This window comes from Piliocolobus tephrosceles, chromosome 3 (genome assembly GCF_002776525.5).
Source record: "Piliocolobus tephrosceles isolate RC106 chromosome 3, ASM277652v3, whole genome shotgun sequence".
NCBI lineage: Eukaryota > Metazoa > Chordata > Mammalia > Primates > Cercopithecidae > Piliocolobus > Piliocolobus tephrosceles.
This window is the reverse complement of record NC_045436.1, coordinates 13962426-13979074: the sequence shown is the minus strand read 5'-3', so window position 1 is coordinate 13979074 and position 16649 is coordinate 13962426. Positions and strand designations below refer to the sequence as shown.

General features: G+C 35.6%; 1 protein-coding gene across 4 annotated transcripts in view; it reads right to left on the bottom strand.

Moving 5' to 3' along the window:
• The window catches only part of GPM6A (glycoprotein M6A), a 364860-nt gene that overhangs the window by 167630 nt on the left and 180581 nt on the right, over nucleotides 1–16649 (bottom strand). For 2 of the 4 annotated variants that reach the window (XM_023229338.1, XM_023229343.1), the window contains exon 2: nucleotides 10138–10196. The exons of the other annotated variants lie outside the window; for them this stretch is intronic. In XM_023229338.1, coding sequence (XP_023085106.1) covers nucleotides 10138–10174 — 37 coding nt within the window. In that variant the 5' untranslated portion in view covers nucleotides 10175–10196. The remainder of the gene's footprint in view (nucleotides 1–10137; nucleotides 10197–16649) is intronic. 4 annotated transcript variants of the gene reach the window in all.

The window sequence follows — 16649 nt, the reverse complement described above, 5'->3', positions numbered from 1 at the left end:
GGTTATAGTGATGTTGCTTTTGCTTCATTGCAGAATTTAAAAGAAAATAGAGGACCAGAGTTAAGTCCAAATGTTGCAGTGGTGATGTAACTATAAGTATGACACAAAGTTTCCTTCCAATTTAGCAGAAACAATGGGCAAAGAAATTTTGATATTTATGTAAAATTAGTGGTCACTCTTGATACACAGATGATATGAAAGAACACATGTGTCATAAATCAGTAGCTCATTTTAGACCTTTGGTAAGTATACTACATTCCACATAAGTATAATATGCAGATCCCAATCATTTGGGAGGGGGCTTAAAGTTGCTAAAAGGTGTTGTAGAGATCAATCATGGAAATATATGCTTGTCGTCTCTTTGTGAATTAAATTTTCATGTAGTGTTGCAAAAAAAAAAATTACTATGTAAAAATAACACCTAAATAAATAAGCTTATCTTTTCAAGATTATACTTTTCAGCATGGCTATACAACTGACGTATAAAACAAGAAGTTATTTCAGTTGTTTAATAAGAATTCATTCTCAGTTCCACCAAATAAATGGTATCACAAATTCATTTCAAAACACAAACTAGTGATTAATACATCAAAAAAATTAGTATACCGAAATTGTAGGGAGAATATGATGAACATTGAAAGGTTAGAAAGAAATACTCTTCAAATACCGTTGACTAGAGCTCAAATGATCTGTTTTCAGGTTCTCTCGTGACCCCATCTAAAATATAAGCCAATTGGATAAGACTATATACTGATTAAAATACAAAAATTAAAATAAAGCTTAAAAGAAGGCAAAAGAAAATTGATTACTCATTGAATGCTATTTTTTAAATTCATTACCTTAAAAATTACTAAACATATCCTATAAAAGGTCTTATCTTATTAAACTGTCCTCAAGGATTTCAAACTGTTATTTCTTGCATAATTTTGTTTTCTTTGATCAAATCTTATGAATGAACACAGTAAGCCTAGTGTCAGCAAATTTGTAAACTACTTCGTTAAATTTTAACAGCATATTATAAAATATTATAAGACATAATTTTCCAAGTTTCAGTAACCATTTGCTGAACCTGACAGTTTAATATATTTGACTTCATTGCTAGAATCAGAATGCTAAAAATATGTGTGGGCTCTTTAATAATAAAAAAAGAAAATCTATTCATTTTCAAGAAGACTGCTACCAAACTGCTGAATATATTTCAGGTCAAAGAAGAAAAGAATTATTTTTAATTCAAATCTAATGGCATAAAATGGAGCCCTTGCTAAATTCTCCCAAGCCAGGTTTAGCTGCTCTGTTAGATCTGTCTCTATTTAGGGGAAAAAAAATTGTGTTTTATTCTTTCTTTAGTCTGTACAGTTGAACCTTTCTTCTTCCTCTTTATCCTATTATTTTTCTTCCCCTCCCCCTCTTCCTTCTCTTTCTCCTCCTGCTCTCCTTTCATCACCATCATCATCATCATCATCATCATCATCATCATCATCATCACCATCATCATCATCAGCTATGAATGGGTTTGTTTTCAGGGCACTTTGCAGGTTGGGTTCATGAACAAATGACAAAATCTTTACCCTTCAGGGATTTGTACTTTGAGAAGGGAGCTACGGCATGACATATACATAAAAAAGTAAACAGTAAGAGATGCCGTATATTAAATTAAAACATTTAAGAAATAATTGTTACAACAATTCAAAAAACTTATTAGTCCTTTAATTTCAGCTCTCTGACTCAAGGAAAATTGCTTGGTCAGTTTTTCAGATGGGCACAGCGTGTTATGATGAGAGGAAAGGAAATGTGGAGAAGGAATCTCTGCATTTATTAAACTCCTACTACATTCCAGGAATTATAATAGATGCTTTTACCTAGTCATTATTACATCTAACTCACATTAAACGGACCTAAATACCCAAAAAATTAATTCTCAAAATGGAGATTTTGAAAAAAATACAGTTGAATAATACAGATTAAGTTAGAGAGAAAATGAAGGTGGAGAAAAGGAGCCAGGGCTTTAACAAAAGTCATCTGGTTGGGAAACCAAAAGTCAATTGGCCACTCATTATGATGGTCAACTGAAAAACTGCTGGCACTTATACATGTTTAAAATTCGTGGAGACAATCTGAGTGCGTGGTTTCTGAATTCTAGATCTTATGACTTAATTACAACTTTTTACTGTGAATGGTTGAGCAGAGATTTAAAATGTTTTAAGCTCAAATATTCTGACTAGTATTCAAAGCATTCTTTTCACAGTAAAAGGGTTTTTTTTTTTTTTTTAACTTGATGAAAAACCAAAATAAAGTTTTTGAGACAAGAAACCACTAAATGAATCTGGCTTTGGTAATACAAGGGTACTTGTTAAGACAGAGATTCTCAAAGCCTATGGTTGGTTTTAAATGGACAAACCACATTTAGTGTCATATCTAAGAGTTCCATTGCTCAAACAACGCTCAATCCTGATTTTAATAATGAATTCTATTATTGAATATTGACATTTTGAAAGGTATTTGAAGAAAAAGAAATATAATTCTTCACTGCCCATCAAATGTCAAGTCTATGGTTACAAAAATTTGAATTTAAATGCCCTTATTATAGGAAAAATAAATTTTTAACTAGAAAAATGGAGAAATCATTTGGCTTGTTCTCCCTTCTGACCACCTCATAATCTTTCTTGGAACTGAAGTGGAAAACTACCTCATTTTGTTACATGACAATTCTTTTTTCTCTGGATGTTTGTGTGAGGTTTTCTCTTAGCTTCCTGTAGAGTTTGAACCCAATGGCCATTGACTAAATAGTGTGACCATAAAGTCAAAGAACATTTGATATTTATTAAAAAACTGTAATCAATATTTATTAACTAATATTAAGATAGATTGACATTAGACACTGCAAATGAAATGCTTAGAACAGTGCCTGGATTATTAAATATTAGCTATTATTACTAATATTTTCCTTGAAAAATAAATCTTGCTAGTAAAAGTGCTTAATTATGTTTCTGATGTTCAATAACTAAACTGAACTGAAAAAATGGTATGGTAAAGACTGTTAAAAATGAAAGTGGATATCCACCAACACAAGAAATGTGTAGAAGAATCTCAAAAATTGTTTTCCAAAAAAAAAAAAAAGCTGTCAAGTTTTGGGGGGAAGCAAATTTGGGTATGTATTATTTCTTTATTTGAATTAGTTACTAAACTTTGCTGCATAAAACAACAATCAGGGAATAAATCCACAGGTGTAAAGTTTTTCTCCCATATTTTACTTTTGTTAAGAAAAAATAGGTAATTCACCATTCAAATAACCTTTCTCATGGGGAATATTAATTGCAACCATAAAAATGTAGAAAATAGTTTCCTAGACATTAGAAGTTCTATTACAAATCAATGAAACATGCTAAAAATGCTTTAATTGCCTCACTTTTACTTGATAACTAAGAAAAAGCATGGCCACCCCCTTATAGGAAGCAATATGAACAATCTCTTATGTTTCTAGCGTCATTCTCAGGGATAGTCCATCCAATTCCTCTCTTTGGTGGAGGTAAGTATATTAAAACTCATCATTTTTCATATGATAAAAATTTAAGTACAAAAACATTAAACAGTTTAAACAATGTGAGAAAGTGTCTTTCCTTCTTTTGGAAACGAATCTGGATATATATAGCAGTTAATGTTCTAACATGTTGACATCTCTTAATACACATCATTTAAAAGCCAACAGTCATTCTTCCTTTTTTCTCTGACCTCAGATTTCCCCATATTATAGCTTAATTCCCTAGTGAACTCTATAAACAAACTCCAGTAAGGAACCGACTCTCATCTTTGACCAAAATTATATTTCCCACTCACGATTTGAAAAAAATAATCAGTTATCTTCTGTTTTTCTTTCTTTGTATTGTTCACAGTAGAAAGAAGGAAGTCACTGTTAGATTAAGAATATCCAAGACAATGGTCACAACTTGAAAGCACATGGAAAATCATGAATTATTTTTATAACGTCAGCTAATCCACAGCTGTGCCACCTGTTAGTATGGATGCTATCCAAAAGGATTTTTGAAAGTAAGCCAGGCAGTCTGCCTTCGATCTATGAAAAAGAAAACTGTCAAACATTTTGAATGGTGGGGGAGGGGTTTTGGCCTGGGGGAAAATGGAGTTCACAATGGACAAACTAGGAGTTATGTCCTGCATCCTATGAATCCCTCATGAGTCATTGTCTTCTGATGAATTAGGGAATAATTAATTTCTAAAAACCATTTCTTAGAAGTCATCACTCCAAGAATACTATCAACATCTATCTATCTATCACGCTGTACTTCTCATTTAGTCTCTTTAAATATTTAAACTTTAATTTAAGGAATTAATGAAGTAACTATATCAAGCACTTTCATTTGAAAAGGTGAATTCACTCATTTTAATGATATTGTGAAAAATCTATTCATATCCTTCATCCTAACAAGATGTTAGAAATGTATTATTAATCTTTTGGATCTTTGAGATAAACAGTACCACAGACACTAAAAGAAACCATAATTAGCAACTGATCCAATGAAAATATAAAATGATAAAATTCTAAAATGTTATATCTAAACCACAGCAGACATAATCACAACAATGCAGAAGTTCTGGGAATATCTATTCAACTTTATTTAAAATATAACTAATTTTCCCTACGGACAGATGCTATAGAACTACATTTGAAAACACCAAGGTATAAAAGTAATTTCTTATACCCAGGAGGACACTTGAGGTTAAACACAATGCTAGTAAAAGCACAGCTGTCAAATCTTAGGACAGATTTTTTCTCCATGCTTTATAAAATCTGATTCTCTATGTTTCTTCCAGCCTTGCTATCCAAATGCAGAAACGGCAGCTGAAGAGATGATTTGTGACAGTATTTGCTGAGATGAAGTCTGTCCACTAGATAGATAAAACCAGTTCCCTTTTCATAGGTCTGTAAGTAGCCAACAGCTAAGAAGCAAATTATTAATTCTTACACTTAAATGACTGCTTAAAGGATTTTGATGTTGTTTTTGTTATTTTCTTAGCCACTAGTCTACAGAATTCAATGACATATTAAGGATTATAAATCTATTAATAAACCACACACATTCTGGCCTTTAATTTCTTTGCAATAGTTCCCCAAACGTTATACTACCAATACTTACTGGTAGGCAATGATTTGGGGACAAACTTATTTAAATTGTAAAAAATAAAAGATCAGTGAGGGAAAAAAATCAAAATCTTCAAGGTTATACTAAAAAGTGGTGTCAAAGTTGAAATTTAATACATTAAATATACAGTTGATTCAGCTTCCACTCACCAGGTTAAACTCAGGGAAAATTTCTTAGCACTAAGCCTCTTTATGTAAGACTCCTAAAGGGATCTGAAGATTTGTTTTATTTAGAGGTCTTTTGATTGCAAAGAATAGAGATTCGCCCAGGGTAGCTGAAAGATGGGGCAGCATAGGTATTACAGAAATTTGCCATGGGATAAAGAGATCCTCAGAGCATACTGAGAATCATTTTTTCCCGGTTCTCAAGAAAGAAGGCCAGTTGAACCAATTCATCATTTTGGATTCAATTCATGACTTACAAGTCATAGATTGCTAGTGCACTCAGGGATTGGCTGCCCTTGAAAACGTTTTCATATCTGGCAAAGAAAAATAAGCCAGAGTTGGTGGTAAGGAGCACAACCATAAATTACAGATCATAGCTGATGAATGCAATGGAAGCATGTGGAGGAGGCAGTCCTTTGAATGAGTGTGGCTGCCAGGCAGGCACCTGTGGACATCTAGTGTAGAGAGTGGGGTTAAAAGTTCAGAACCTGGACTCATTCTGATTGTATTGAACCCAGCTCTACTATTTACTGCTATGTGACTTGGGTCTAGTCAATTAACCAATTTGATACTTATTTTCCTCAACATTAGTACCACTTAAGGTTATTGTGAAGAGCCAGTGAGTTCATTTAGGTAAAGTCCTTAAGCCAGTGTCTGGCACTGAAATCACCAGGCAATATAGGTTGGTCAATATTTCCTAGTCTCCTAAAGCCAAAACGGCCTATTTTTTTTTCATTGATCATAGTGGTGTCTCTTCTTCAGAGATGATGTCTGCTTAAAGAAAGGTTAGGTTCTAAAGTCATCTTTCAATATAAAAATAATCTTACACACAAAAAAAGTCTGAAGAGACTTTTAGTCAGCATATAAGCTGTACTGTATATTAAATATACTGTATATTAAGTACAATATACAGTATATCCTTTTGTGTATAGACTCCTTTATAGTAATACATGTTCTAAATGTATAATGTATATGATGAAGAGTTCTCTTGTCAACAATAATTGTACAGTATTTTGAATAGTGAGATAGATGGACATTAACATTGATATGAAAAACAAAGAAAATAAACCTGTACACTCTCCTTTCATTTATGTATTCTTACTGATTTTAATAAGCTAAAGATATGCTGAAATGACAAATAGGTTAGTGTTGTTGAGCTAAGGATGAACAATGACCATTGAACTTTGGCTGTATATTGCTGTTTGAAACAATGAAACTGGTCATTTGATCACATTGAGCTTGATCATCTACATCTGCTAATGACCCAATCCCTGACAGTCACCAAGGATTGATTCCACTGTGGCGATGGTAGGCGGGGTTTTGGTGTTGGAAAAGTCGGTGGTTGACATTGACAGCACAGACTCATAGAAGCTGCTGATTTATTACACTAGAAAAACATGGTGAGTGACGCTGTGGCTGTTATCTTTTGTGCTGATCAAAACTTTCTGGTATACTCCATGTAATTTTGAGACCTGTTTCATAAAATGTTCATGTTCAGAAATTATATCCATCATGGTTTTGGCTGTTTGGAACAGTTCAGCCAATTTATGAAGACTCCAACCTGCTGGCTCTTTCTGTCCATTGTTGTTTTCTTTTTATCTCTATACAGTTTTGTTGCTCCCTTTACTCATTGATTCATGAGCCTTCCTCTGTAAACCCCTCCTAATTCAGCAAGGCCTTCATTAGCGCTGTCCACAAAGAGATGGTCACCCACTTGTCTGGCAACCTGAATGTGTATTCACCAATTCACTCCTAATTAGGAACCCATAAATCATTTACATATTTTCTCTTAAGATTTGGCAAAATGTTCTACAAACAGTTGCATGGCTACAAGTCATAAATGCGTACCTGTTAAATCTTCATCCAAATATCTTTATTCACTTTACTCAACCCCTCTGCAGTAATTGGGGTCCTTGTTGCCATGATTTTGTGACTGTGGTTCTTGATTTTGGTGACAGATGATGCTAGGTTTAGGACGGCCATACTAAAGACCAAATTCAAAACATTCTTTTCTTTTTTCCTTTTTTTTTTTTCCTACCATTTTGGCTGTTCAGTTTTGGCTGAGCACAAGATGAAGTAAGTGGCTTTCATTTAGAGGCCACGTTTTACCAAAAACTATATGTTTCTTAAAATACTAGATTCCCCTCAGCATAATGAGATACTCACCTTTGGGGAGGGTGGCAGAAATTGATGGAGCAACAGATTAATGATTCCCATTTCAGTTTCACATCAAGCGTGGGCTCATTGAACAGAATGGCTGGTGGGTGAAGTCACCCATACTTTTAAATTATCCTCCCTCTCTGGCTGAACACATATACTTAAATTAGGATAACAGTTAGGGGACTATTCTCAATTGCCTTTTAAAGCTTGAGGGGGGAGTGGGCTCTCACTATGAAGAAAAATATATTTCTTATGGATGATCTCTTTAAGTGCTTAAGCATCAAGTATCTCTATTTTCAAACATATGAAATTACAATTAATTAATGAAACCACTCAGTTTTACATTCTAGTTGAATTTGCAAGGTAATATGAGTAAACACTGATGTGAATTTTAAGTCTTGGTGACATGTGACAGGAAAGACAAGGTCTAAATTTTAAGAAAAGACTGAAAAGCCACTTACTTCTTGCAAATGGAAGAAAACTCTGTGATATCTGAATTATTGTTTAAGAAAATCCTATGCAGTTTAAGAAAAACAGGATAAGAACACAAAATGCTGCTTTTCTTGAGATAGATCATTAAGTCTCTCCACCTAAACTCTTGAAAAATCTCTAACGATTTTATCTGATTGTCAAATTGCTCCTCCAGTAATTTCACAGTTACAACCCACGCACATATCGACAGAGCATTTCGATTCAAATGTAACTTTCTAACAACAAACTTAGATAGAAAAGGTGTCATAGGCGTAGTTGAGAGGAACAGAACATCAAGAGTGAAGAAAATTAAATCTTCTTTTTCTCAATTAAGAAAAAAACCTAAACCATAAATATTGTATTCATATACATTTACAAACTGATAGACCACTAAACATTTTTCTGATTTAAAATTGCTTTCCACTACTGTTACTGGTGCATACATTAACGATGAAAAACCCATTGTGACAGAAATCTTTCCTCACAGCATTGCCACCTCCACCCCCATACAAGAAAGCTTTTCAGTGTTACCTGAGGAAAAAAAAAATCACAACTAATTACATCATTTTTCTTGGTTCCTGCATCTACCAAGGCTTGCTAAGACACATTCAACCTGTTACCACAATCCATGATTTAACTCAAGATTTTATTTAGTGTAATGAATATCATTGCTCTATTTAAAATGTTTTTTGTCTTTCCTTAAGCAAATTGATCGGCCAATAAGTATCATCATTAGGTATTACAAAAAAGATGTTGTCATAAGATATTTTATTCTAAATTAGAACAGTCCATCGAGATACCTTGTAAGAACAGAAATGACCATTAAAATTTCCCATTTACAATCACTGATGAATACTTAGGCTATTTGTGCATATAATAAAGGGAGCTGAAGTTTTTTAATTTAAAAATAGATCACATGCTATTAATGTAGATTTTTGTGTTTCTATTACAGATTATCATTAATAAGGGTACTAAGGACTAAAATTGGGAAATATCTATTATCTTTTGCTTATATCAAACTTTCATATATTTAATATCAATGGTCTTTTATTATGTGTGTGTGTCTGTGTGTATGCACCATATATGCCTCAAAGTATGTGTGTGTACATTAAGAGAAGAAACCCAGCATAGCTAAATAGCTAAAAATATGGTAACTATACTGCGCTTCCACTATTTTATCATATAAAATATAGTTTTTTTAAACAAGTGCCTTTATATACATTTGAAATTAACTTTGATAGCTGAATCTTTTTCAACACTACTCTTGAATATTACCTTTATGTAGTATTACCTGTGTTACCGTTTCAGTCCTAAGAAAATGAGACCATTTTCTTTGACATTACATAAGCCCGCAGCAGACGAGAGAAACGCTGCCTGTTTGGGGTGAAAGCTAGCACCCTCTGAAGCTACCATTTGACACATTAAAAGAATTCTCGAGTTGATTGAATCATTCCAAATTACCAATATTTGACCATTTCAACCTACAAAAATGGCAATTTCACTTTAACTCATACAGCCAGATATACCTAGACAAGCTTTAAAAATGCATCAAAAATTTCCTTTAACATTTATTACTCAGAAGTTGATTACAGTCAACTATATAGAAAGGAAAATCTTAACGTTTCTATACACCCTGAACATTTATGAACTTTTGCTCCATCTGCTTAAACCGAAAGTGCATCCTCGTTTTTATGTTTTTATTTTTTAAAGATTGTTTTAAAAACGTGCAGCAATCAAAAGATAATTAATGGTCCTGGTCTTTGTTCTATCAGATGTCCATGCAAAGGTATGGATAATGGTTCCATCACCAAATTTTTAACTAACTCCAAATATTGTATTTGTGGCTCACACTAGGGATCCCTTGACCCAGCTCGGCAAGCGTGAAATCACGAAATAAATGAAGGTTAACAAAGACTGGTCTAAGGAATAGTTCACTACAATATCGCAATGCTCTTCTCACTAATACTCGACTCTGCATTTCGCTACTTATATCTGAAAGATTTGCAAATAATGACAACATTCATGCCAGACATTACTGCAAGTGAGGAACAGACTAAAGGAGAGGAAGGAACAAAATGCCTTCCAAGAGAGAAACATTCATTAGCCTTACTGGCAAGTGTCTAAAGCAAACAAGGAAACTGCAAAATAATTACTTAGTTACAAATAAACGCTTTTTAGCACAGTACCTTTTTGTGTCTGTCCCTCTTCCATATTCTCTTCCATGGCTACCTTTCTTCAGTAGAATCTGGTACACGGAATTAATCAAAAGCTCAATTAGATGTTGGAAAAACTGGTGTTTTTTTTTTTTTTTTTTTTTTTTTCTCCCTGGGAAGCTCCAACAGCAGTGGCTTGGGCAAGTCCTCAGAGCTTAGCTCAGGCTCCCTCGTTCCTCTTGTTTGCTTGGAGACGAGCTGTCAAGTGTAATTTCATTCAAATTACTCTTCCATGAAGATTATCAATTTTTCTTCTCAAAGCTGCCCATTGTGTACCACTGTAAGCAGGTATTCAAACAAATAGCCTGAGAATTTTGGGGGAAAATTTGGTCTGAATCCCAGGAACAGAGACACTATGATTCACAAGTCTTGCTTTGCATTTAAAATGGGGAAAAGAAATTGAGGTTTGTATTGAAATCTGGGCTTTAAATTGGAAACAGGCTGAGCTGTGAACAGATGGAGGGGTGTCCTCCTAACATGAAGCCGACCACCAACCCATAATTCCCCCCTTCGCTTCCAGAGTGGGAAAGCCCAGATTCCCGTCGGTTCTTTATGCTGCAGCAGTGGCTTCTCACCCAGTCAGATACGTTGCAAAAAAATGTGTTTTCCTTTTCTCTCCTCACTAAGTATTTAGTTAATTTGATTTAAGGTGCCAAGAAAGGATGCAATTACACCATCTCAGGGTTTCTCTGCAAAAGTTTATTACTAAGACAGGACTTGTAAGCCCACACCTTTGAGATTTAAAAAGAAATAGAAGCGTGGCTGTCAAAGGAGTGAGTATAAAGCTCTAAGCCTGAGAGATACATGTTTTAAGTCATTATTTTACTTAGTGCCATATGACTCTTAAGTAAAAGGGAGAAGACCACTGGAAGGAAAAACCCTATTGATGTCTTTGTTATTTATTGTTATGATTTTAGCCCACGAAAGCTGCTGATTTCCAACAAGAATCTCTTGAAAGGGAATTTCTTGAAAGGTCAGTGTTAGGGAATGAGAAGAGTGATGTAAGGGAGGAAGAAATTTGAGATAAGAAACAAGAGGACAGCAATTTATAATGGGAATCTGCAAGCTGATTTGGAATGCAAATCACAGTGCTGCAGTCTAGCAATAAATTAGTATTTGTACTTCAGCCTCCTGAGTGACAGGGCACAGTCCAAGAGTCTCAATACTTCACAAAAGGTATAGCAAGAAAATAAACAGTATCTCTTTCAAGAAGCATAAACCTTTCCTAGAGTAGAAAGAATGGATCCTTGCCTCTGTCTCCATCTCCAAATGAGCCAGCACACACACACACAGGGAGAGAAACACACCCACAAGCACACACAGACAGATGCACACACACACACAGGGAGAGAAACACACCCACAAGCACACACAGACAGATGCACACACACACAGAGACACACAAGGACACACACACAGACATAACTGTAGCTCTTTGGCTTTAATGAAAAATAACTCACATCCTCATTATCCATAGCATACGTTTCTTGCATTATAGCTTGTATTTCACATGCATTCTTTAAAGCAGGCCAGTAGCATGTTGCACGTCACCCTCTAAATATTACAAAAGCAACTATTTAGAGGAAACACAATTACTGCATTCCACTTTATTTCTCACAAATGAATGTTTAGTCCTCTTACTTTTATTATCATTTGTTATTATTTTCTCTTTTCAAATGAATTTTGTCCAAAAATAACTGGAGTTCAGATAACTCAAAATCTATCTCTTCTGAATATATGTCTATTTGTATTCAAGGGTTTTTGAGAGAGCTGCTTGCTCAGTGCACAGATTGAGAGAGAGAAACCATAAGGGAAATCAAAAAGCCAAATTGTAGCAGCCTCTCTGCTTCAACTCATCCCTAGGCTGACATAACCTGGCATATAATCAACACAGAATGGAGCAATGCTCCTCATTTAGATTCTTCGTTCATTTTATACCATGGAAATCATTAGTGAAAGCAATTGTTTATTGTAGTGCCAGTAGATACAATAATGCCACCTTAAATTTTTAGAACACTTTACAATCTATAAAACATGATTACATACGTCAACCCATTGTAAATCAAAAGGAAAAAGCATAATTTCCCCCACTTTATGTTGAAAAACAAAACTGACACTCACGGACACCTAGAGACTGGTCTAATAAATGACCAAGTAAGTCTAAAACCCATGTCTGTTGATTTCTTGACTGATGTTCTGATCTTAGAAGCTAATTTTCCTTCCTACTTTGTTCCTTTGTGAGTATCTTCAGCATCTTCAGAAATAAGCCTCAATTCATAGCTTTCTTTTTACCACACATTTAAAGCAAAAGAGAGGGAAAGGAGATGGAAAGGAAGTTTTTAAAATATTCATGATTTCTTTTTCTTCTGGAAATTTTGCAGCAGAACACGTTCATATAATCATTCACTTTTGTCTAAAACAGGCTTTTTCATGTGACAATTGTTACCAACATAAGCCAATATCAACTTATACTAATTTTTTTAAATATGCAAAAAAGTCCTCAGAGCCAGTCTAAATGGACTCTTGTCAAATGAATGAAGAGAGACACATACACATACATAGCCTCCTCACAGCAATCTCCTGTCAGTAGGTTTTCAGTATTTGTTACTGGGGCAAAATATACAATATAAATTTGCCATTTTGATCATTTTTAAATCTGTAGTTCAGTGGCATTGGGTACATTCACATCATTCTGTGACCATGGCCACCAGTCATCCCCAGGACTTTTTCATCTCCACAAACTAAAACTCTGTGCCCATTAAAAAATGCACTCCCCCTTTCCCCTTCCTCCTGTTTGATGGCAGCTGAGCTGTTGATGCTTTTCTTTCTTTCTTTTTTTTTGAGACGGAGTCTCGCTCTTTCACCCAGACCAGACCGGAGTACAGTGGCACGATTTCAGCTTACTGCAACTTCTGCCTCCAGGGTTTGAGTGATTCTCCTGCCTCAGCCTCCCGAGTAGCTGGGATCACAGGAATGTACCACCACATCCAGCTAGTTTTTTGTATTTTTAGTGGAGATGGGGTTGGTTTCACCATGTTGGCCAGGCTGTTCTCAAATTCCTGATCTCAGGTGATCCACCCACCTTGTGCTGGAATTACAGGTGTGAGCCACAAAGCCCAGCCAAGTTGCTGTTGCTAATGGTGGTTTTAAGATTATTTTTTAAAATTTGAATCTCCTTTGAAGTAAAAATATTTTGAACCTCCAGCATCTTAAACTAGTTAGAAAAGAAAAATGTTTGACATTATAGTAGATTTGCTTTATGAATTATAAAATATACTATATGAACCTTAATAACAGCAATGATGTGTCCTCATGGGGACTGAAATGCCTCATCTAATATTCTTTCCATTGTATCATATTGTATTTGCCCCACTCTACTCTTAGTCATGTATTTAAAATATATGGGCTGTATGCAGTGGCTCATGCCTGTAATCAAAACATATTTTGAGGCCAGGAGTTTGAGACCAGCCTAAACAACATAGACAGACCTTATCACTACAAATATTTTCTTTTTTTTTTTTTGAGATAGAGTTTTGCTCTTGTTGACCAGGCTGGAGTGCAATGGCACGATCTCAGCTCACTGCAACCTCTACCTCCCGGGTTCAAGTGATTCTCCTGCCCCAGCCTCCCGAGTATCTGGGATTACAGGCATGTGCCACCATGCCCAGCTAATTTTGTATTTTTAGTAGAGATGGGGTTTCTCCATGTTGGTCAGGCTAGTCTCAAACTCCCAACCTCAGGCAATCCACCCGCCTCGACCTCCCAAAGTGCTGGGATTACAGGCGTAAGCCACCACACCTGGCCACTACAGATATTTTAAAAAACAAATTATCCAGCCATGGTGGTGCACACCTATAGTCCCAGCTGGTGGGGAGACTGAGGCAGGAGAATCACTGGAGCCTGGGAGGTTGAGGCTGCAGTGAGCTATGATCACATCACTGCACTGCAGCCTGGGCAACAGAGTAAGACCCTGCCTCTAAAAAATAAAATAAAACAAATATAAGTTAACTAAGTGGTTAAAAATATGATTATATTTTTATCCAGTCAGATTTCCCTTTCAAATACTGTCTAAGAAATGTTTATAATGTATATTACATTTTCCTGTGTGAGCTCACTCAATCCAAAACCATAAGAATTATCTTTCATTTTTCTTAATTAATCTTAATTTGGAGCTGCCTTTAACACTTCATCTTATTTTACGGATAAACACATTATTATATACACTGAGAAAATATTGACCTATTCCTCTATTATGTAATACAGTCATCTTTGTGATACAATTTTCATAATATAGACAAGTAAGTAGAGTTAACAGATTAAGGAAGTTGTGGTTCCAAATACAGCATTAACTATAAAAAGTGAGGGGAAAAATGTTCGTGGTCCCTGGGTTAGAGTACAGAGAGATGTGGAAAAGAAGATCATGAAAACCAAGCCCAGTGCATAGGACTAACAGACAAGAACACGAGTTAGAAACTGCCTTTTTTTCTACCTCAAATGTTTCAGACACAGAATTAGCATTATCTCTAGAATGAAATGTCTGAGTTGGGATCTTCATACATTTTGACAGAGAAAAAGGACCCCTTTGTCTGCTACTCTAAGCTCCAGGTCAGAAACTGACTTCCATAACATTTTCTTTTCTTTTCTTTTCTTTTTTTTTCTTATTGTTTTTGAGACGGAGTCTTGCTCTGTTGCCCAGGCTGGAGTACAGTGGCGTGATCTCGGCTCACTGCAAGCTCCGCTTCCAGGGTTCACACTGTTCTCCTGCCTCAGCCTCCCAAGTAGCTGGGAATACAGGCGCCCACCACCACGCCCAGCTAATTTTTTGTATTTTTAGTAGAGACAGGGTTTCACCGTGTTAGCCAGGATGATCTCGATCTCCCGACCTTGTGATCTGCCCACCTCAGGCACCCAAAGTGTTGGGTTTACAGGCGTGAGCCACTGCACCTGGCCAACATTTTCTTAAAGAAAGTCAAAACCACCACAAACACTGCAACGTCCATTATAGAATGACCATAACATTCTTCAGACTTATATAATTATAGAAAGCAGTCAATTCACAGAATGATCATGGTGTTCACAGTGGTATCATTACCCCGTTTCCTTTTATTCTGAATTGGAAAAGTGTTTATTAAGCATCCTTACAGGAAATCGATGTAGGCAAAAGGGATACTAATGAGACAAACTCCTGCCCTAATTAGGCATGTAGCCTGGTAGCATAAAACAGACCAAATATCACAATGCTGAATGACAAGTGCTACCGAATAAATATAAAAATGCATTAGATGCCACATGAGCCTACCTCAAGGATATCCAACCTATATTTAGTTTTGATCGTTGGAAAAGTTTTTCTGGTTTCCTAGAAGGTATAGTTTGATCTGAGCTGATCAAAGCAAGTGACCTTTCACCCAAAGGAGATGACATTAGATGGGAAAAAGGGGAAGGCAGATTGCTGGGGAGAAAGAAAAGATTTTCTAAACAGTTGAAAGTGAATACACGGAGGCCTACGGGGAGGGAGATGTACTCTGCTGAGAACACGTAATAGACTAACATCTGGGCGCATGGGCGGAAACTCTTTTACTATTTATTAGACATTGTGTCCACAAGGTATTCGGTAGTCCTATGCTGGAATATCCAATTCTGAGTCTTGCTCCTTAGTTTACTTAGAGTACTGAAAAAGAAGATACTCCTAAGACCTAGCTTGTACTCTATAAGATTGGAGCCTAAAGGGGGACAATGGCAAACCCGTTAATATTTACTCCCAAGAAATTACCTTTCGGATATCTTAGGCTCTTTTTTACCAAGACCTTTCTTCTCCAATCTATTAATACTGTATTTTCACATAATTACCAGGGCTCTTGTCATGAGTATGGCATAGGCCTGTTCACAACTGGTGAATGCTTTTCCATTGTTCTTAGGATAAAGCTCAACCTCATTAGCCTGACTGGAAAGATCGGACATGACCTGGCAGGAGCTCACCTCTTCGGCTTAACCTTCCCCTGCTGTTCATTCATTCATCTCCTTCTAATTTCTCAAAACTGTCCATTTATGAACGTTGTTTCTTCTTCCTAAAACACTTTTCCTTCCACCCTCAGATAGCTAGATCTACTCAGATCTCAGCTGGAAAATGTTATCCTCAGGCAAAACTTTTCCGACAGCATAGGCCTCTTTTAGTATTCATATCACATGACATTACATAGCTATTCCTCAAAGTCTGCAATATATATGTAGATGTAGTCTGCAATATGTATGTGTGTGTGTGTATATATATATTTAGTTCGAGATACATATATATATATATATGTATCTTCCCCCCAGCCTGCAGCCTATAAGCTCCATGAGATAATGGTCTCTATCTTTCCCCCTCACACAAGACAAGAACATAGCAAGCTTTCAATAGATACTTGTTGAATGCATGCATTCATGAATGAATGAATGAATAAAACAATAATGATGTACAAATACATGAATGAAAAAACTCAGTGGCT